This window comes from Grus americana, chromosome 7 (genome assembly GCF_028858705.1).
Source record: "Grus americana isolate bGruAme1 chromosome 7, bGruAme1.mat, whole genome shotgun sequence".
NCBI lineage: Eukaryota > Metazoa > Chordata > Aves > Gruiformes > Gruidae > Grus > Grus americana.
The window spans coordinates 29,834,451-29,858,542 of record NC_072858.1 but is presented as its reverse complement, the minus strand read 5'-3'; the positions used below and the strand labels follow the sequence as shown (position 1 = coordinate 29,858,542).

The 24,092-nt window shown below is 40.3% G+C and overlaps 1 protein-coding gene across 3 annotated transcripts in view; it reads right to left on the bottom strand.

Annotated features, from left to right (window-relative positions):
- The window catches only part of NRG3 (neuregulin 3), a 407,103-nt gene extending 395,855 nt beyond the window's left edge, over nt 1–11,248 (bottom strand). For all 3 annotated transcript variants that reach the window (XM_054832690.1, XM_054832691.1, XM_054832692.1), the window contains exon 1: nt 9,489–11,248. In XM_054832690.1, the coding sequence (XP_054688665.1) occupies nt 9,489–10,182 (694 nt within the window). In that variant the 5' untranslated portion in view covers nt 10,183–11,248. The remainder of the gene's footprint in view (nt 1–9,488) is intronic.
- Between the last annotated feature and the right edge of the window lie 12,844 nt (nt 11,249–24,092).

Sequence of the window (24,092 nt, the reverse complement as noted above, 5' to 3'; positions counted from 1 at the left end):
GTCCGCCATCCTTCTTCTGAAAGGCAAGGCGACAGCAGTCACCAAGTGGCAAATGTTCACCCTCCTCAGTACAAACGAGGCTTCGGACTGTAAATCCTATGACTCTAGAAGTATCCTGTGAAAACTGCATTTTCTGTGTTGTTTTTATTATCACTATGAGCGTCAAGGTTGGCATCTTCATAGCTCGGAAGGTAACTAGTTGATGCAAAGGTACAACCTCCTAACAGAGCAGCTTTGGTAGAAGAGAGCCTACGTGCACTATGAAAACCTGTTGCAGAAGTACGTAGTCTCAGTTTAGCACCAGATAGTATCGTTTCTACATTGCTTTGAGATAATCAGTGAATTTAAAAGTGTGTATGTTATAAACTCAGAAACAGCATTCAATGAGTATTTTCACCCATTAATAAACTGTTTTAGTTTGCAACCTGTATTTTTCTGACTAACATTTTTGATTGATGGTAACCAATTACAATCAACTTTAGTACACTGAGATACGGTCTTATAAATAAGCAGCTGAGCCTGTGAAATATATGGTATGCTCTATTAACAGAAGTTATAAAATAAAGATTGAAATCTAAAAGCAAAAGAAACCCAAATGGCTTAAGGAAAAAGTCTTTGCTGTATGTATTTATACATGGCATTTTGGCTTTTCAGTTATTAAAAAAAAAAAAAAAAAAAAGGAGAGAGGATTGATTTTTAACGCTCTGACCCTTATGTAGCTGGGCCAGATTTCAGGCTAAAGACTAATGTGGTTTAGCTACTTATGAAATAATTATAGAAGTACCTCTACCCTTCTAAATCAGGAGCACTGACACTCATCAGAATAATCCCCTCAGTTAAGTTCCTGAACCCACTGCCCACTGAACCCTGGCAGTGCAAAGATTTCATATTTGATACATTAAATGGCAGGAAAATCACCATACCATTTCAGTGCAGCTTATCTCTAGGTTTCAAACAAAAATGCTGCTTCTCTTTCGTAAATTCACTGACAGATTGAACAGGAAAATAAATTTCCTCTCCACAAACATTACTCTTAAAACACACTAACAAAGCCCACCCCTTTGGAAGACAATTAATAGATGGGTTTTAGCAAGTATTACACAATCAATCCCAAGTCAAAACTTCTGGGATATCTTAGCACTATTTTAATGATAGCCTTCTGACCACTTGCACTGTAATTCACCAGTGGGGAGAGGAAACAAAGATTCCCTAGTTTGGTTTTATTTTCTTGGTTTTTTTTGTTTTTTTTTTTTTAAATATTCTACAGTATTACTCAGCCACTGAGAAGGTTAGCTAGCTACAACTCTCGGCCACTCTGAGCACACTATTGGAAATGCTATTTTATTATGCATTAAACTGGGAGACATAAGTAAACATTAGCATTGCACAATGCAGCACAATTTGGTAGGTTAGCAACACTTTTTGATACAAGTTTTTTTGGTTTTGTTAAAATCCTGACTACATATAGAAGCAGCACAGCAACTGCAGGCCAGTTTGTACGTTTTCTACCCTCCTTGCCAACTACGTTAGAAAAAAACCCTTGTCACTGCAGTAACAACAGACCACCAAAGCCCTTCCAGGAGAATAACTCCATCTTATCTCAAATGCTTGCTTTACAAGTTCTGACATCAGTGAGAATAATCAGATCTGGAAAAGAGGCTCTTTGCTATTAATACTAATTTAATGGTTTGCTGTTAAACAGTGCTATAGCCCCTCTATCTGGTAACAACCAGCAATCAAGGCTCAGTTCCTACTGAACTAGTATCTTGAACTTGAACAGTAATGATGCTCTGAAATGAAGAATGTGAAGATAATTTCATAGTTTTGGTTTCAGAAAATAACTAAATCTTAAAATACAACTTGCCATCTCTAATGTTTTAGAAAACATTTTCTACCTATAAGCTTTAGGAAAAAGTCAGTGTTGGCATATATCTAGCTGAGGAAGTGATACAGAGAAAAAAATTTACAAACCCAGAAGTATTATTTTCTGGGATAATACCATTAAAAAAAAAAATTAAAACTCAGGTAAGGAAATCATTTAAAAGTGATGTGCAAAAAAAATTCATGATCCACATGTCTTGTGACAGTCTACAGCTAAGTAACTACAGTCCCCCAGAACACAAAGGTTTTACTACAGAACGTATTTCAAGCGAAGAATAAACAGGATAACGGTATATTTTTCATGGTAGTGCTAAATACACACAAAAAAGAAAATGTTCTAACGGAAACTCAGTTCTAGTAAGTTCAAATAACACTGACAACTTTAACAAAGCAGCATTTTAATGCTGATGTACATTTACTTATACAGGCATGTTTTGTAAGCATTCACACTGCAATCTAAAACACAGTAACAGATTTAATCACACAGATGCTCACATGAATTGACCCTCATTCTGCAGATGTGTAACTCTACAGAAGAGAAAAGGCATCACTCACACACCCTAAACTGGGCCTACAGGTTTGCAAAATTGGGCCATATAGCAATCTCATCATAACACTGAAGACTCTTAAACTACTTATTTCAGCGCAACTTCTGCATGGAATACTATCAGGATATTTTTTCCTCAATTCTTTTCTAACAAAGTTACAAAACGAGTCAGTGAAAGGTCTTTTCACACAGATCAAAATACCAATTCATTTTTCTACAAAGAGCACCTACCACATTGCCAATATATACGCATTGCTAACGTGCATCTTCGCTATAAGCGTGAAATACAAAGGGGAGAGTGGGGATGGGATGCAACTGTAGGGCCCTTAGAATGGCCAAGAGATTAATTCAAGTTTTAAAAGGAAAAGAAAAGCCATAAACCAGAAAGTAACAAACAAAAAGGAGATGTTAAAGCAAAAAGAGGAGACTTTACAAGTTGTTGGGCTTATTTTACAGGGACTAAGGCAGGAATTTCTTCAGATATTTCAGACCAAAGTTTCACTTTATCTTTTTACCCAGTTACATTTTTATTGGACAGTGAGTCTCTCCCATTCTACCTGAGCTTTTCCCAAAGATTTAATTTTTGCAGAAATACAAAAATCAAACTGATCTGAGGAAAAAACATAAATCAATTTGGATTTAAAAATCAGTTGCTAGGCATGATATGAAGTGAATTATCTTTGAGGCTGAACACTGTGTCTCCTACAGTCAGCAATCATCAGAACTAGACCACAAAAAAAAAAAAAAAAAAAAAAAAACCAAAAAAACAGGAGTAATATGTTGTAAAAAAACCCCCTGAAAGTCATGGAATCCTCCTATTTACAAGCTACATGAAAAAGCTACATGAAAAACACAGCTTTGGAAATGCAAAATACTGCCCTTGGAAGACAAAAAATGGAATACTGGAAGAATTTTGTATGGCTTACTTATTTTATCTATATTTGTAAATATCACTAGAGTAATATTGAGCATATTGATAAACTTTCAGAAACACCCATTTAAACAGTTAGCAATAAACATTTAGTAAATGTATTTTCCCCTGCTATCACCAAATTTCACCAGGAAGAGTTGATCCAATTAGGTAGTTCTTCTGTGAAAAGGACACTGAAATTTATATATGTAACTGCTATTTTAATATTCCTTGTAGTTGCTTTATTACTTTTTCTCCTCTTGAATGCATTTTACTAAGAAGCCCCAGAAACCTGTGTGATAAAAAGTAAAAACCCACTCAAAAAGGACTTGTCCACCTATGTGCATTTATTTTCTCTGTGTGTTACCGAGAAGCCATTGGAATGCTCATCCTCTGTCTTGTCCTGGTCAGAAGTGCCCTCGCCTAGCAAGCCCATCTGCTCAGCCCTCACAGGGACCTGCTTTCCACCACTGAAGATGTACTTTACTCGGTGGAGTGGCTTGAGATTAGGTGTGGAGGGGATGGTAAAACTATGAAAGCAGGTTTAAGAGCTGACCGCCTTGGAAATTTAGTTCTGAGCAATGAGAAAACAGAGCCTCGGTTCTGATCTGGGACACAGCCACCTTACTAAATGACACTTCTAACCCTCACCATATCAATCCAAGAACTAAGTCCCTTATAGTAAGAAATCATCTCCGTAACACAAAGTATCTCAGTTTTCCTAATTGTGTTTTGCCTACTCTTGTAATGCAGAAAAAAACAGACCTATGCTTAATAGTAACAATGACAACAAATCCCTTCCATGCAGCAGAACCTGAAAGAGACTTCCAAACTAAAAAAGATGCACTTTAACTTGGCATTAAGTCTAGTTAGTTACAATGAAACCTCCAGGTTTCTTTTCTGACCTCCACTGCAAGAACAAGCACCACAACCAAAGCAGCTGTCTTGCTTAGTAAAGACTGGTCCTGAAGTTACAATGGTCTTTGAGGTCCTGACCCCCCTCGAAAACAGGTACTGTGCAAATGCACAAATACCTGCTTGGATTTTGTGCGTGTGTACACCTGCCTGTGCACACATGTGCACAGTCAAGACTGGAGTATTGCAAACTTGTTCAAACCACAAAGAATCTCAAAAAGAAATCGCCAGACTCAGAGACATACAGAAGTCTCTGAGTTTAATTTATTTATTTCTATTTGAGACCAGGCAGTCCTACATGATTTTACTAGGCACCTTTCCTTGTGCAGTTTGTTTCCAAGCACGTCATGGGAGAAATCAGCGAAACCAAACACTAGTATGTTTTAGGTACTTCCTGAAAGCCACATGAGCTATAGAATTTAAAGATAAAGTGAAAGCCAAATCCATACCAATCCGTGTATTTACTGGGCTTTGCAGGAGGTTTCAAAGCAATGAGTCAGATGATAAATGTACTGCAACACTAGACACAATACTGTAGATAGAGACAGGTCTTTTGCTTTAATTTTTAATTTCCATTTTCTGTGGGTTTAGACAAACCACTGACATTACTTTAGCATAATACTTTGCAATGAATCAATACTTTAATTTAATAATGGTATTCTGTTGTCAACATATAATATATCACATAATGTCCTTGTATAGATGCTAAAAAAAATATGCCAAATAAAATGCAAGGCTTTGCTTTTACCAGTGATCACAGGTTAAATCAATGTAATGAGAAGCCTTAGAGCCCCCAAAAGAATTTTCTCCAGGGTTAAAAGGCAGCACAGAGTAATTTCAGCCACATCCCTTCCTCTCATCCTACCAGTGCTGTGAAAGCTCTCCTAGGTCATGGGATTCCAACAAACACTTCAATAAAAGGAAAAGAGAGGAAATACACCTGAATAGAATCAATGTACATATCTGTGAGTGGGACTTATTTAAACATTCCACTTCCTTATGAACTCAGTGATAACTGTGCTAGTTCCTAACTGTAAAGGGGATTACAAATGGAAAACAGAATTAAGTCCAATGTCATCCAAATTAACTGAAATAGATGAAGCAAATTATAGCTGTAAAATATGAAAAATAAAACAAATTACAGTAACTTGCACTTTAGTGGTGTGACTACAATTCTGTATTTATTATTTTTATCTTGATGGTAGCCTTCCTGTTGACAAGTATTTAAGATGGGAAACACAAATCTAATCATGTCTGTGGTACGTTGACTCATGGTATGTGAATAGAAAATAAGTGGGAATGAGGAAGAAGCAAATGCTTTTAGAACTCCCAGTTCGCTTCAGTATTTTTTTTTTCAATTCAACAGCTTTTGATGCATTACAAATTGATAAATAACTGACATATTAATCTTAGTCGATGCTAAAGGCACGTGCTTTACAGTCATGTGTGCTCCCCTCGGTTTCAATGACAGCTCATGATCATAATGCAAAGTGTTCGCAGATACATGTCATTTGTTGGCAGAACGTTTTAGAGCTCTGGGAAGAGTAGGTCTGGTTTTACTATGGTTTGGCACCTCCCACAACACCCTCCAGTTGGTGAAAACCCCGCAGTTCCATCTAAGTGTCATCCTTAATGTGAAAAAGATATTTGAGTCAGTGCAAAATAAAACAAACAGCTTTTACCAAAATGTCAGTGTTGGTAACAGTTCAGCTGCCAGATGCTTGTTACTTGAACCCATGCCGTGCATAACAAACAAGAGATATGACTAGGATGAACGACTGGACCAGAAAATCTTTAGCAGGAAATCAAAGTCTACTAAGGCTGCCGTCTGGACTCATAAAAAAGGTCGCAATTGGCCTCCACAAGATATATTGACAGAGAGTTCTGTAACATCTCTTTCCTTGGTTACTATGCATTAGTTGAGCCCCACCTGTCTGACCTTGGTTCTCTGCATTAGCCTTTGGTCATATGAACACAAGAGAAACCACAGTGCTATTTCATAGCTGAATTCACAGAGGAATTCTTATAAGTACAGTATCTCAATTTAAAGATAATAACATTACTGAAGAACCCAGACTACCATGAAAAATGCATATTGGAAAAATCAGGGCATGACTCTTCAGAAATGAAACCAATGGCTTGATAAAAATAAAACCTCACTGGCGTGTTCCAGTCAGTTGGTTGATTTTTCTGATCTACAGGCTGGACTATCCTTCTAAACCAATGATTGATTTTTGTGTTGAGCACTGGATAAAGAGGCTCTTGCTGAAAAGCCATAGTCCGTGCGTGATTGTGAGAAACACATGCAGGCACAAGACACGGAGTGAGATTTGATGAGTAAGTGGCTTTTGCTTAGTCAGAACCTGAAGGATCTTCATCAAGAACTTTCAAAACAGCTAACAGATAGCTTGACTTTGAGTGAAACACAACCAAGAATTATTGTCATTATGCACACCCACAAAAAAGTGAGAGATTTCACAACATCTCTTCAGATGAATACACACATAGAGAAAAGGCTTTACCAACATTTACTTCAGGTGGGCAATCATCCAGCTTTCTGGAGAAATAACTCCTGATTTGCCTTCCATTTTTGTAAGTCATATTTTGAGCCCATTTTAACGTGTTAAAACAATTAAACAAACTGCAACATGAAGCAGCATAAAGACAGCTGCTTCTTTTCTTAAAAGTGGTGAAATGCTAAATAACCTATGACTCCTGCCCACATACGTGCCTTGCCAAGCCAGAGGATCACACAAGGGTGTGCACTAATTTGAAAGCTAGGGCATCAGATTTGTCATGTCAGATTTGTATTCACACGGTACAACGGGATCCATGACTTTCATTTCAATAGCAGCTGGAGCAACGGGCACAGAAGAACGTGCAGCTCAACCTGGGAAATGAGAATGAATTTATTTTTTAAAATTCCCTTTCTAAGAGCTGTTAGTGGCAGATGCAGATACTTGCTTTGGGGTCACACCATGTCAGCAGTTCATGGCAGAAAGATTGCATTTCTTCTCCTTCTCCTCTCCAGTGGATACTGCAGCCTCAGAGAATTTTACATGTATCCTCAGAGCTGCTTAGATGTATCAGGAAAGTACAGCTGTAGGCTTTAAAAAAAATTTCCACATGCCCTACAAATTCAAATCCTTTTTTATGTAATCTATTTAATCTTCCATTAATGATAATCTCTGCTATCAATGTGCCCAAACAGGGTCAATTTCTGCTGGATTTGCACTTCTAGCGTTTCATCCTATAACTGAGCTGTATTTAATGAGGGGAAACACCCTGCTGTAAAAGGTATTAGCAGTCTCCCTAAAACAAATAATAGTTATGAGACTCTGCAACTGCCAGGAACATTTCAAGATTGTGGGTTTTCTTCTTCCTTTGTGTGTCTTGCATGGAGGAGAGTCCTGCCAGCTGAACATTATTTATTAATCAGGATATTCTTGTGTTCTATACCTTGTAAGGAGACAGCATAGAGGAGCGGAAATTGCTGTGGATTTCTCTTACATACCCAAAAAGACAGAAAGGGGAGAGAGAAGAGATTGCAAGGGAGCATTTAGTCCCCAACAGATCCCACCTGGCAAGCCCGAGCAGCATTTCAGACACACGGGTCACAGCAGTTTGGACATGTAACACATCTGGTTCACACAAGGCTTGAAGACAGAGACACAGGTTGAAAATCAGGCTCCCTTTGCTGTTCTAAGTAGTGCCCTATACAGCTCCCTACACCTAAGTGAAATGGGTAGGGTTCAGCTCCACCAGAGATTTTTCCTTCTAGTAACATCTGACTTCCTTAGGTTGTACCTAAAGAGCAAGCAGGCTCAGACACACCTGTAAGGGATGGCTCTTTCTCAATTACCGTAGCAGACACCAGGGAAAGCGAGTTACTGCCTTGTTTGCTCTTCTGATTTAGTGATAGTTTTATTCGTAATCATTCCCAGCCATCCGCCACCTGCGTACCCACCCACCCACACATACACATCCAATTTGCTGTTCTTCTTCCGATTTTGTCAATTCACAAGATCAGTTCACTCTGCATATACTCTCTACCCTGGGGCTCATCAGCAACTAGATTTAATGGACAAAATAAAGTTCAAATGACTTGCTAACAAAATCCTCTAGCGGAATAGCCATACATTAGCATGCAAAAGGGGAGCCCTGGGCTGAAAAAGCAATTCAGGTGGTAGCATTCAATTGAATGGACGTTCCCAGCAGAAGCAACTAAGAGTTAATGGAGGGGACACAGCATCTCATTTCCTATGCTGCATCCAAGAAAATGCAGAAGACTACTATAATACAGTATAATCGAGCATTTCACTAAATAGCATCACACAGAAGTTCTTTTGGCACGGACTGCATTTGTCCTAGATAACCTTTATGAGAAGCTGGAAGTTGAAGCGCCCAGACCAAGCAAATTTTTAGATTTAGCCCGAACCTTTACGTTTGTGCCTGGGAGGGTGGGAAGAGCCAGCCACCGAGCATCAGTCGGGGAACTAGCCCCCTCCTCTGCTTAAAAGAAATAGTCCTTTACGGCAAGACGGTGCTGTGGCTACACACACAGGAGCTGGGAAAGCGTTTAGCTGCATCTGCATATTCGCGGGGTGCCCTGTGCTCCTTCTGGTGGAGCTGGCGGCGGCTCTTTCAGAAGCCAGCCGCTGGGACGGAGGGAGCATCCTTCCAGAGCCCGCTCTCTATATCAAGGGAGAGGACTGTGTGGAAAGCCAAAATCCCTCAGCGGCCGAGGCACAACCCACCCCGCAGCTCCCGAGGATCGCTCTCCTCGCCGCCCCTTCTAGGAGCCGCCGCTGCCAAGGGGGTCATCAATTGTCCCTCTCGCTCAGACACCTCCCGGCATCTCCTAAATACCTTCCGCAGAGCAGCCTGGAAGGGGAGAGGGGGTCCGTATCTTTCCTAAAAACCACAGCGAAATCTAGTCACCTCAAATGGCTGCTCCTGTCTCACCATCCATCACACAAGCGGGGAACTTGCCTGGGGGGTGAGGGGGGCGCAAGCGGGGGGGAAGAAAAGAAGCGCAAACTTCGGAGCTCTCCGGCCTCCCACAGGGCAGCAATCGCACGGGAACCCCGTGTCTCCCCGAGACGCGGCGGCAGCCTCCGACCGAGGCATCGCTCCGGCCTGACCCCGCCGGCGCTCGGCAAACACCGGGTTTTGACAGGGAGAGGGGCGAGCAAGCGGGAGCCCCGAGGGCGCGGGGCAGCTGGCTGTACTTACGGATTTTGGGGGTCGTGCTGGCCTCCGGCGTGGTGGTGGTTGACTCCTGGAAGGGAGACAAAGTCCAGGACGGCGCTGAGTCGTGGACGTAAATCTTGTAGGAGGAGGTAGCGTGTGCCGCAGTGGGCCAGGCGGGCAGCGGCGGGGTGCTGGGGGCGGCGGGCGGCGGCCGGGCGCCGCGGCCGGCGGTGCCGGGGGGGCCGCTGGCGGGCGGCACCGTGTGGGGCGCGGCGGGCTGCCGCGCCGCGGTGGGCCGCGGGCCGCCCCGCGCCGGTCCGCGGGTGCCGGGGGGCCGCGGGGGGGCCCGGCTCATCGTGGTGAGGCGGGGGCTGACGCGGCTGGGCGGCCGCGGCGTGGCGGCGGCGGCGGTGGTCTCCGCGCCGCGGGGGGGGGCGGTGGGCTTGGAGAGGAAGAAGGGGTCCTGCCCCACGCCCTTGGCGTCCATCAGCTCGGTGGGGACGTACTCCTTGACGGAGCCCACCACGATCCACTTGAGCAGCATGAGGCTGAGCCCCAGGCCGATGAAGCCGATGAAGAGGGGCACCACGCACAGCCACGTCTGCTGCCGGTTCCAGACGATGCAGTCGCTGCAGCGCAGCTCCCGCGGCGGCCCCCCGGCCCCATCCCCGCCCGGGCCCCCCGCCGCCGCCTCCGCCGCCCCGGGCGCCGCGGCGCCGGCAGCCCCCTCGCTCATCCTAGGGGCCGTCCGCAGCGCCGCCGCGGCCCCGGGGCATCAGCGCGCCGCGGTTGCCGGCGGCATGCGGCGGAGGGGGGCGGAGGAGAGCGGAGCGGGGCGGAGGGGAGCGCAGCGCAGCAGAGCGGGCGGCGGGAGCGCCCCGCTCAGTCACGCCGCCGGCATGGCATGCCCCGCGCCGCGCCGCCCCGCGCAGCCTCCCGCAGCCGCGGAGTCAGCGGGACGGCCGCGACATCCGCTGGGCGCCCTCCGCTTGCGCTGCCCGCTTCAGCCTCTTCGCTCTCCTTCTTCTTCCTCCGCTCTCAGGTTTTTCTTTTTCTTTTTTTTTTTTTTCCCCAGGTAATAAGTCGCAAGAATCAGCCTCCTCGATTTATTTTTTTTTTATCCCAAGCGTGCGGCTCCGGCGGCGGGCAGGCACATTCCTTCACATTCACGCTCCTTCTCGCCTTTCCTCTTTTTCCTCTCCCCTCGGGGCTGGGGTATCTTTTCTTTCCGTCTTTCCTTCCTTCCTTTCTCCGCTCCCTCCCCCGCCCGCTCGGCTCCTGCCTATGCCCGGCCGCGGCGCAGCAGCATCCCCCGGCTGCTCCGCGGGGAGGCGGCGGCGCGGCGCAGCGCACCCGCCACTCCGCGGCCCCGCGGCCAACCCGCGGCCGGCGCCGGGCCAGGGAGGCCGATCCGCGGGCGGGGCCCGGGGGCAGGAGGCACGGCTCCGCGCAGCTCCTCCGCGCCCGCGCTAAGTCCGGCCCGGCATCAAAACTCCAGCGAGGGTTCCCGAAAAAAAAAAATAATTAAAAATCCACACACAAAAAAAATAAGATGAAACCCTGGAGAGGGGACAGCAATGACCCAGTCGGCAAAAAAATACGGATCCGGGAAATAAATGGGCACGCAGAAGGCAGCTCCTGCCAAGCTTGCAGCTTCTGTTCAATTGTGTATTCCTATCGCAGCGCAAGGGAGGCAGGCTAGCGCGCAGAAAGTAAGGCGCCTCCCACCAAAGCCTAATGGTGGTTTCTTAATGCGCACAAGATAAATAAATGATCCAGGCAAACCCCTCGAGAGGGTGTATGCTACGGCAAGCGGAGCCTAGGAAAGGACGGAAAGGAAAGGAAGGAAAGAAAGAGAAAAAAGAAAAGAGGGGGGAGCGCCAGAACCCATCCTGTGGTAGCAATCCAATAGGCTGCTGCTGCATGTCAAAAAAGACATGTGTGGAGGGAGCGGCGAGGGGTGTGCGTCTGCATGAAGGAGGTGGAGACACCTTCAGAGAAGATTCCCAACGAAAGACCAGGGCTCAGGATGAGAAGATGTTTTCCGACGCTGATGCTATCTGATAACTAACAATAAGCAGCATTTTGTTGTTGTTTCTAAAGGGGATTCCCTAAAGGAAAACAAAAACCACCAGACACCCGCAACAAAAGGATAGTCCTTTTCAGCTGCTGGGGGACAACCGATGGCACAGGCACACATTGAGGTTGCAGCTCTCAGGACGTTGGCAGACAAGTTTTGATATTGGAACTACAAACAGCTTTTTGATCTACTGCAGAGTTGAACTCCAAGTTCAATGTAGTCAACAGTGTGTGCTTTCCATTCACTTACTGGACAAAATATTTCAACAGCGAGGGTGGTCACTGAAGGGTTAACAGCAGTGTACCAAAGGGCGGCTTTATCCCCATTTTCAAAATTTTAGAAAATGGTCTATAAAATGATATATGTACAGATGTTTGTTAGAAACCCTTTCTTCTGAACTGTTACCTCATTGGTGTCATTTCCTGGTACTGACACATAATTTCCTTAGTCATGTATTTAAAAGTATATTAATATTTATACAGAATAATTGAGCAGAAAAGTTGGAAACAAGCTGTGAAATACATTCATTCTGTATATACACAAATATAGAAAATTAAATATTGCAACTGAAACGTATTGCTTGAATTTTTCTTCAGAATGAATGTTAATAGCATTTATAACATAATAAAATATTACATTGACTAGACATCTAGATTATTGTCACTTCAAGCAATCCAACTGGAGTTTGGCAGCTTCTCTAAGACAGGTCTATGCTAACAGCTATCAGGAAAATCTGTGGAAATGGCTTATCAGGTAAGTGTACTGTTTAAACACATAAAAAAAATACTGGAAAACATGAATATATGGGTTTCTAATCATTTGATGAAGAGGCAAAAGGATTGGGAGAAAGCATTTACAACCAACCACATGAGCATTGCCCAGTACACAAACGGATGCCCAGTAAAGCAAGCAAATAAGCAAGACAGGAAAGTCTTGGGAATCCAGGGAGGTTTTGTCACTGATTTTACGGAATCCAGGACTTCTTATGGAACTCTAGAACAAGGCGCTTTCAGTCGCGAGTGCCTGTCCTGCACAGTCCTCACCTTCCTTGCAAACTATGAATACCTTTGTCCTGCTCTGGGCTTTGCGTTGCCTGTACAAATGTCCTTTAGCTCTTGCCTCTTCCACAACCATATTGTTGTGCACTAAGCTTGATACGAATCATTCTTTGTATTCATTCTAAAACAATTTGTACATATTTCTTGGGAGAACAGAACACAAGAAAAATGTTTTACAACCCTCACAAGACAGAGCTTTTATTTTTCTCATGACTATGTCCTGAAGTCTTTCAGTGTTTCATTTGTCTCAACTGCACTTCTTCCCCCCAGTAAGATTTTCAGGCTGTCAGCTCCTAAAATTCATAATGGTTCTAATGGAAGACATCAGGCTGTGATACCATTAAGATGACTCAAGTGTAGCCATTTCATTGTTTAATATTGAAAGACTTCCTGTATTACGAGTAAAGATTTTCAGGCTTCTTTTCTTACAATTTCCCATTCTTATTATTGAGGGTTGACAAACTATTCTTGAAATTGATTGTGGAATGTTTTCAATATGCCTTGCTTAAGTGAATTACTTAAAAACAGGTATTCCCCTGATAAGTTAATGAAGATCTTACCATTGACTATTATCCTCTTTGAAGAAAGTTCTTTGGTCTAAAAATATGAAATAGCTATGGATCTTGATACAGGAAGCTCAAAGCAGCTTTCCCTTAACCCCGCAGTAAATGCAAATGTATTTCAAAGAGGTTATCCTTCAGTTAAAAAAAAAAAAAAGCCATGCACCTAGACAGACACCAGTGTTCAGTCAATATATGGAAACCTCTTCCTGTAATAATTTAGTAATGAGTTAAAATGTTATAATGTGTACAAAAACACAGTCTCTGAATGCTTCTAGATTATTTCTCTGTCCTCGAAAATTAATATTCAAATCATAATCAGTTTCTCAAATCAGCCCACTCTTGTTAAACTGAATCTGTTCAGTGCATTAATTCTAATTTACGTAGGTATTTGGTAAATTTCACTTGCATTTCTTCCTACTCATTCTGTATCATAGCCCAACTCTTTTACTTTTTCTGGAAATATGTTTATCATGATCAGAAAACAACATGTAATTTATTTTTCTTTACTTACTTTTCTTCATAATATGCAAAGAAATCCTTAGTATCTCCTTGAGGACATCTGTGACTGTGATGGAAAAAATTATTTTTCTACAGTGGAGCCAGAAGTGGTATTTTCTTAAGGACTGTTGTGACACACATAGCAGATACAGTGTTTATGCATATATTGCTTTGTTTGTCACAGAGGTGGTTACGTTTTGGCAGTACAGTGGGTATACCATAGCTAACGGTTCTGTTACAAGGGTGCTGTTCCTGACTGCCTTCACACATGCCTCCATACATCAGAACCATGTACAGTCATATAGTCTTCAAATAGTGAAAGGTAATAAATGAGATACAGGAGTTAGGTTTACTTTAACTGTTATCATGGAATCGGTTATATAAATCTCAGGACAACTATCCTCAGAATAGCCAACAAAAGAAACAGAAATTCAAATTTGGAAAAGATGACCCTTTTGGAGCCACATCCATTTCAGCACCAAAATAATACGCATGCGAAATGACTATATTCCAATCCCACATACACACACAGGTAGAAGCCTTTCTTTCCTCCCCAACTTTACAAAATACCTGAAGACATTCCTTATTAATTCATGTAAATATTATCTGAAGCTGTGAGCAACACACCCTCTACAGTTACTTTGCTTTATGGTGTGATCATCCACTGATAGCATAAACAGTCTCGAAACTGTGAGTTCCTCCGGCACCCACCTCACTTGTGTTCTGGCAGTTTGGCAATTGGATGTCACAAAGAAAACAGAATTTCACAAGCAAAGGATGCTGGAATTGAGGCTAGTTATATCAATAGATGTTAAGCTGCTGGGGTATTTTCTCAAACTAGGGCATTTCAATATTCATTACTTCATTCTTCCTCTTAGCTTTCATCTCCAGCTCAGCAACAACATACGTGTCCCTAATGGTTGGTTCACAGTCAGGGAAAACCTTGCTTTTTGTCTGAGGTCAGCATGTAACTCTATTCCTTCATCCATGTGAAACACATAAGTAGCGTTCCACTGATCCCATCAACCAGTGCTCAGAACTAAAGTACTCTTTCCCACTCTGCTAAAATAACCGTTAGGCAAGACAAACAGACTAAGTTTTATTCAGCTATCATGTTGTCAAGAGACATGGGCTATATACCTATGTGTAATGTAGAGCCCAAAGTATTCCTCCTTGTATTTTTACACAGTATGTTGTGAACGCTCCTAGTACCCAGGAGGAGCCACGCAAGTCGCAGAGCGAGAAATCCACAGTGGAGTTCAAAAGCACAGCAGCCATTTGAGACGTTAGCAAGCTGCCAGTTAGCATTATGTCAATCTCAGACAGGTGTGAGATGAGTGACAGTTAATTTTGGAATAAGAAGAGTCTGCTTGCTCTCACTGCAACATAAACTCTGAATAACAATCCCATGGCTAAATTAATTGGATAAAATACACCCATCCTTTCACATGGTGCACGTATGCTGATTCCTCCTCAACACTCAGCATGTTCTCATTTTTTCAAATCATCTGTAGCCTATTTGCAAATGCCAGGGCTGCCACTAAATATTTAGAATTACACTTGAATGTATGTCAATTAATATATACAATCAAATAATTATGACCAATATGGTTGGTCATAATTAACTGAAATACATCATGACATTAGCAAAAAATTCCACAGCCCAAATCCTACAAAACATGTTTCAATCAGGAAATATTAGGCAACTGAATACTTTCCTTGGAGGAATTTATTACTAAATAACTGAAATCCTAAAGGCCTGACTCACTTTTTATCAGGCCAAATTCTCAATATTCTCCACTTTTAGCTGACCATAAATTCTAAGGATTTCAGTGGGAGAAATTCTGTTTGGCAAGAGTAAAACCAAAGTAATCTATTAATTCTGATTTCAGTGGTATTGTATCAGTCCCTTAAGAACACACTTAATAATGATTTCAGACTGAGAAATATAGTGACTAGTCTTAACAATGCCCTTGCGATATTCTGAAGCCACTGCAACATAACAGAAATGCATATATTACTCTTCAAGCCTTTGTAACCCCCGAGATTTTTATCAGGAACACAAATTTAGGATGCCAGAGGAAGAAATATTTGAAAGCAAATATGGAAAATGCCATCAAAAGAGCTTGCTCCAAAGCACGATGAAGTCAGCAGAAATCTTTCAGTATACTGCACTCTATCTTGGACTAAGCCCTAAACCAAAATTCAAATCTTTCCAAGATTTTGGACCAAATGATGACAACAGCAAGTGAGAAAGCCTACAAAGCAATCAGACATCAACAGACAAGAAAGTTAAAATTATTTACTATTATGACTCACTTCCATATTTTTTCCTGAAAATCTACACTTTTTCCATCCCAATTAGTACAGTCAATCCCAATTAATTAGGCAGAAAGAGAATATATACTATATTTCAGACTTTGACATCTTTTCTTTTTCTTTTCATGACTGTTTGCTGTCCCATGTAACTTCCGCCTAGTGCAGAGAACACCGCTGCTAGATGTTGCTTGGTGAATGATCTGGCTGTGGATATTGTCACATGACATAAGACTAGATACATTTTGGAAATGCTCACACTTTTACCAGTCTGTTGCAAGGAATAATGAATGAAAATTTAAATACCTTTAGTTCTGCTGTCCATTGCAGAAGCTTCAGACTTTGCAAAAAGGTGACAAAGAAACTATTTTTTCTGCAGTGATTTCCATATGCTACCAAAGGGGCAAAGAGGGTAAGTTATAAACTCTTAAAATGTACCTGAGAGAAAGGCAGGTGCTTGTCTGAGTCATCTTTTCTGCGATAGCCCCAGGGATGGGCAGGGATGTGTGCCAGCAGCCTCCAGGTGATGGGTGCTCCAGCAGTGGCTCTGCTGCAGAGGCACAACCCTGGATGCTCCTCCACTTACAGGTCTGAAGCGTCCAACATATTCTTTCTGAGTTTCCCCTGGAAATTAACCCAAAGTAACAGAGACTGTCAAATTTAAGAAGAGCATGAGGCATCCAGATACCAAATTAGTTTCATCTATTTCAGCTTCAGAGACAAATGCTCTTTAAAATGGTAAATCTGCAAGTGTAACAACACAGGGCAAACAGTGCACCTCCAGATGACTTCAGACTAAGCCTGAAATCATTGTCTTCTCTAAAACTACAATTATTTACTAACACTGACTTTTTTTTTTCAGTCTTGGTTAGTTTTGATGGTAAATAAAATTACCTTCTGCCACAGTCTCTGGATAAATAGTACATTCATCATAGCTGTTACATTAAAAAGACAGATTTTATATTTAAATAATTTATTTCAATTATTTTGTAAAGTTATTACAATGATCAAAGACAAAGCAGGACTATAGAAGCACCAGAAATCTATATTTGAGGAAGGAATAAAATAGCGATGAGAAAAGTAGAACTTAAAATAAATTTAACATTCTTGTGAAGTCCAAAGCTGATAGGAGCAGAGATCATTAAAATTCCTTCATCAATCCCAGCAAGTAAATTACGTCCAAAAGGACCAGCCTCTCTGCCAAGAATGATCAAATCAATGACCGATCAAGCCAAATACTGCTGCCGATTTTAACACATAGAAAAACAGTGACAAGAGAAACTGCTACGAGCAATTAACTTAATTTTGTGTAGAGGCTAGAGAAATGAACTTGGAATTATTATTTTCTTCATAGTATTAGCATTCATCCAGATATCTACTTTTACCAGAATGTCTTATTGCAGTACAGGCTAGGTGCCAGGACTGAGTAAGCCAGTTCAGCTATGGATTTGCTTTTAAGTCTTGTATAAGTTCTTTTATCACAATTTCCTTCTATTAAGAACAATGTTTCCTTACTACTTTGTTGTTGTGAGTTCTTTCATGTCATTTTGGTAAATCTCTGTAATGATGCTTTTCATAACTCTATTATCAATGTTTTGTTTGGGCTGTTGTTAGGGGGAGTTGGTCATATTCAGCCTGTGTGATTTCAACCTGAAACAGTGCTTCTTGTATTTGAGATATCAAAATCAGCCATTGACATTCAAATCTCTATGTAACAGGTTTGGAAATTCATGTTTTTAACCCTGAATTGCTCAAAGGTAGCAATGCTGAACAACACTGACCCATGCTTTCCCGGCTGGAACAGGCCAGCCTTCCCATAGCCGGCAGGAGCTGGTCCCAAATGTTCCAGGACAGAAGTCGTCCCATGGAGGCCAGATTTCCATACCCCAATGCATCTATTAAGTAGCATTTATTCCTGATATGGCCTAACTGATATCAAATGTAAGGGAATTGCCTGGGAGAATTATATCAAAAGTAACGAGTGCTATTAATGTGATTTTTGGATGTCAGACTCCTACTACTAAGGAGGTTCAGCGGCTTAGTAGGTATCTCTTTAAAAGCTGCACTGAATGTCCAGAATGGCAACAGGTAGAACAAGCCAAGGGGAGCAGTCTCCTTATCCTTCCACGTAATACAAAAGGAATTCATTCTACCAAACTTCATGGAAATAGTTCTGTGGCATCCGTCCTTAGAGTTATATGTGAATGACCCTTTGAAGTAGAAAAAGCCCACAGGATCTCATCATTCTCATAGCTTAATCAGGAAGAAAAGCTGGATCTTTCATCTTTAAAGCTTTGAGACATCCATGAAATCATTCAAATTTTCCAAGCACTTCACCTCTTGGTGGATTTCAACTATGCAGAAAACACACCTTTTTTTTTCTTTTTTTTCTTCAATACAGGAGTCAGAATAAACTGTTTCTTAGCACCCCAATGTAACTATGAGGAACTTTTCTATACCTAGCCTAAAAGAGCATAAAGATTTATGAAAAATAAAGCAGATAAGAATCCTGTTTTTATTGCTGTTGTGTATTTCAATTTAACTGCAAATGGAGAGACACTAGGGAGGGACAATAAGAAGTAAAACAATGCCTGGAGCAAGATAGCTGCCGAATAAATATTTTAAAGAGAACAAGAGATGGAATGTTAATTGATAAATAGCTGCCTGATATTTTTCTATACAGAATCTATTGTATTAAAAGCTGTGATAAAAAAAAAAAAAGATTAAAAAAGGAAAAATGTACTCCAAAAATTTTAGGATTTTTGAAAGCAATAGAATTACCAACGTTTAGCCCAACTTTCAACCTCAGAGTTTTAAAAATAGTAGACTTTTCTTTTTTTAAAAAAATCTGATTCGGCCTTAAACTAATTAAGTACCAATGTACAAGTCTATGTTTCCACTTATTAACACTGTATGTGTTAACATTTATTTGTCTGATGGAAACCTATAGAGATGAATTAGTTAATCTAAAATCCCAGTTAGTAATTCTGAATCATAGTACTGTATTACTTTGTGTGTACTAAGAATACATTGATGCACAGCCCTCATCATGCTCGTTATTCCCTTCAGTTCAATAATCAGGTATGTAACATTTATTAAACAATATTATACCAATAGCAATATACCTTGCACACTCTGATGGTTTAATAATAGTAAGCATGAAAAACAGAGATGTAAGGTTTATTGAAAGAGTTTGTTTTCTTTTGTGTTTGTTTTTTTGTTTTGTTTTGTTTTTTACCAGACTAGCTGAACCAGTTGGCCAAAGAAAACAAGCTTTCAGTCACACAAGGCTTTCTTTATCTTAAATTCTTTCTTTCCCTACAAAATTACATTTTTAATGTCACTAACATATCTAAGGGAGAGTGGCAAATCTTTTATACATATATATGTATGCATGTATATAAACGTAGACATATATGTGTGTGTGCAAATATAATATATACTAATAAATGTGATATATAATTAATAAATCTAATATGTACTTGAGGACGGAAATGTTAAAGCTGTGGAGTAAACAGAAGAATACTTATGCTGGTTGTGTAACAAACCTCTATGACGTTGTCCCATTTGGTACCAAAGCAGGCACCAATCAGCTGCTAAACACGAAGTCACACAGCTCAGTTTTGCATACAAATACGCATGTGCAAATCTTTCTGGTTTTATAAGCAATACAATACAGAACGACTTTATTGAATCATGTTTTAAGATCGAATTACACATCCATGACCCACCAGGCTATTTTGGCAGTCAGAAATTGAAGCGAGTCTCTCACCATCAGCTGGGATGCATGGAGGAATCCCTAAACAAGAGCACTGTAAAATGGGTTTTTCAAGAGCAAAATTAAGTAAGCTCCCAATCACAAAGCAGTATCATAAGTTCTGTACCTCTTTTCTGTGCAAAATGAAGATTTTTATTTAAAACAGCTGTCTGCAAAGGCTAAGTGGCTAGACTGCATACACTGCTCAGCTATTCATTTTTCTACAGCCATCCACATTTCCCTTCAACTCTTTTGGGAACCTAAACCGATTTTAAGTGGAAACCTCTCCAGTCAATTTGTCTATAATCAGGGAATCAAGCTCAACAGAATGGTAAGTCTGTACTCAGAACTCAGGGGCCAGAAATGAAGATTTCAGAATCTGTTGCTCCAGCTCCCTGATCATCCAAACCTGCAGGCGGGGAATCATGAGTACCCCCAAGTTTGCCACATAAGCTTCTACTGCTATTTCTTCACTTCCTATATTTCTACGCTAGAATGTAGTCCAAAATAACAACATCTACAATGCAGCAAAACACTTTTCGAACCTGAGTGCTTTAAATCTTCATTTTTCAATGTTTATTTGCACATCTTATATAAAGCAGCAGTGTCAAAAATGCTGCAGATCATTTGCTTCCATTAAAATCACCAGGCAACTGCATGAATTCTGTATAAATCTTTCAAAAATTTAGGTGCCTGAAAGTAAAGGTTATCTGAATTTCTATAATTTTAAAAGTCAAGATGTACTGTTATCCCTGAGCTTTTTTACCCTACATACTGCATTCTTGTATATACTGTGAGCCAAAATCAGATGTGTGATCAGGAGGCAGAGGCATGCTTTAGCTGATAAACCCTGATTTAGTTTTTGGCATGAAGAGGAGGCAAGCACAATGCATGGTATAAATTTCCCTTATATAACTGTGTTCATGCCATGAATGAAGAAGAACCTGTACTGTAGATGTTGCTGCCCTCCCTCTGAAGGCAGGGAAAGATCAGCTTATAGATTTCATTACTTCTGCACTCTTGAGGATATGCCCTACATTCAGCTGTTCTAAACAGAGTCCTCAAATTCGGCCTCCATTTCTCAGCCTCACTGTGCACCAGGCCAAGCTCTAACGGCACCTACAAGAAACTTTCCTCTAGCAGCTTGCGACAAGCAGCTTTTTAACTGAAAACTGCCCCTGAAAAATAAATATGCTGTATATAAAATCAAAAGTATACAAAGGCATGCATACAAAGAACAGAAATTCTATGACCTTTGGCCTCTGAAAACCTGTTGCATCTCACAAACATTGGGATATCCTAGTTGTTGTAAATCTGTCCCTCAAAGTCACTATCTTCATTCACTGGTTTTGCACAAACTGTCCTTGAATACTGAGCTGCCTTTCTATTCTAAAATGAGTAAGCTTTTAATGATTAAACTTCCTTTTGATAAAGCAGTGAGATAATTTTAATTACTTCCCAGTGATGGGCTCACCATTCATTCTTAGGAGGCGATGTACAGAAAATCGTCTTGCCTCTGGTCCTTGCTTCATCTCCTACTTGTTCATTCTAAAAGCTTCTTTTGATTGAGTTAGAAAAAAATCAAGCAGGCAAATGTGTACATATAGCTAATAACATAGACACAGTCTGACTTCCTCCACAGCACATTGCTTACATACACAAGTGAGATAAAAATTACTGCTAAGATGAAAAGCACTTTTCATCTTAAGACCCCATTTCCTATCGCATAAAACTTTCTAAAAATATGTTCCTTTTGAGATATATATTTGCAATTTCAATACTAGCAATGCCAGCCAAAGTGGGAACTTTGAAGGAAATGTTAAGCTCAATCAGTTCAATCATTAAAGTTATGCAAATGGAAAAACACATTCCTTCTTTTCAAACATTGCTATATTTTAGTTGCAATCATAAGATTCAAGAAGTGAAGACAGCATAAAAATGTCAAAAACTTGACAGCATCACAGGGTGAAATCCAGTCCCAGCTGTGGTCAATAGCAGGAGCTTCTCTGTATTTCAATAGGAACATGATTTTACTTACAATCTTCACAGAGCAACTGAGAACTGACTCAAGTTTAAAAGTGAAACTGTTAAGATTGTCTGTAGGAGCGGACAGCGTGCTACTAGCTCAGGAAGTTCTGAAGCAAGATGCACTAAACCAAAAGTGATAAGGCAGACTTGTACTGCACATCATATGATGTCATTGTTATTACATTTTGACAGTACTCACTGTCTAGCAGAAAGGAAGCAACACAAATGTCACATTCCTTGCCAGGAGACCATGGCGGTGCAGCAGTGTCCTCCAAGAGGCAAGATTTTTCTCGGAGGCTGGTGCTGCTTGCTGTTCAGCAGCTATCATTATCTATCCATTTCAAATATATGAAGAATAAGTTGTATGAGCAGTGAGGAAACCTACTTCCTCCTACCTTGTTCAGGATATGTGCCAGAAGATATCCCCCAAAAAGCCAGGAGAAGTGTTCCCTGCCTAATTAGATTACTTCTTTGAATGGTGGGAGCGGGGTTTCCTTCCCCACAGCATTCCATGCCTTTACTCACAGAATTAAAGACATTTTTAATTAGAAATTATTTTTTTCATTAAAAGCCAGTAAGATAAGGAGAATCAGCATTTAATGAAATATATTCTTCTTGTCCTGTCATATTTCTTATTATAATAAGATTTTTTGTTTGGCAGTCACCTTTGAAAGTGAACTATGCAACAGATGCTTGCCTTTGCCACTGGGTCTTCTTTATTTTTAAAAACTTACACAAACAAAACCCCCAAAACAAAACCAAAAACCCCTTTTGAACTAATTCTGAACAGAAAAATTCTGAATAACATATTTTTGAAATTATTGTTCAAAAATGTCACCTATGGCAATGCAGTAGAGATGTTTCATACTATGGAATCGAGTCTATTAAAGAGATCTTTCTTATGAATATAGAATAATCTATATTCTTATTATCAAACTTTATGATGTTTGCAATTTAGTCAAGCAAATCAGATAAAAGTCAGACTTACTGTAAGAGTCAAATGTTGACATTCCTACACAATCTGAATTATCTGTTAGCTCACAAGTGGCCATGCTCACTATTTTTAGAAAATAACAAGAGACTTAGATTGCTGAGTTTTAAATGAATAGTACATCTCTCTCAGAATCTTGAGAAACATTAAGAAGATATATCTATGGCCAAAGTAGATGAAAATAAAAAACAATCAGAAAGGTAGTTAGGAAAAAAAAAAAAAGAGCAGATTCAAACTGAGAACAGGAGGAAGTACAATCTCTTCTTTCTTCTAAAGCCATGAAGGTCAATTTTGATATTCAAATAATGTACAATATACTGGGGTATAAAGAGTTTGCATTTTTATTCTAATTTGTTTTTCTTTCAAGTTCAGAATCACCAGCAAAGAAAATTACTCTAATTGCAGTGCTTTGCATACAAATAGTGATTACAGCTTAGTGGATCATTAGGACATGACACCACACAACTTATTAGATCAAATTGACTGACGCCTACACCATACCAATTTTTTTAGTGTAGATAAATCAGTTAAGCTCTCTCAGAAAAGTTAAATATTTATGACCAAAAAGTTATGGGTATCAAATCTGTTGGGCACCAGTTACATGACCCCTGATTCAAAACTATGAAATAATCAGAGGAAAAAGCAGTCACAATGTAGCATGGCATTAAAAACCATCAGCAGCAAGATCAATTTTAATTAGTTCCCAAAGAATGAATATGTAGAGACCAAAAACATTTCTCCAATATATTAAAATAGCTTATTTTTCACTTGGTTAATTTTATGGAATTCATTGAAGGGGTGCTGAGTGACTGAGAAGGTGCACATGAAAGCACTGAAATACTGAGTTGCATAGAGAGATATTTCTACATTTCCAGATTTTTTTTTATTCTCTTTTTTCTTTTTCTGTTCTCGTATAGAGTAAAATACAAATATCTGGAACAACTCTCTAAGGTTGTACATTCAGAATGAAGTATTTCAACGTACTATTTATGGTCAAATTAAAATTGTTTATAGAAAAAAAGGCTGCTTCATGTACTAGAAATTGTAAATTTTAAACTTTTAATTAGAGTTTACTTATAATGGATATATTTTGTACAGTATTTTACAGATATGTGGTATCATAGCAGAAATTAGCTGAGTTCTGACCCATCATTTGAATCCAAGTGCCAATTTTCTAAAGCTAAATCACAGTGTATGTTTTTTCCTGAGGACCAGAACACAAATCGAGCTAATGGGAGAGATTTTAAGTTCTGCATTTTTATTTTGTTTCCTCTAAATTTCAAATTTCTGGGTTTTAATAAAAAAAAAAATATTCTGTTGTTATATACCAGTGATGACAGGATAATGGATTAGGT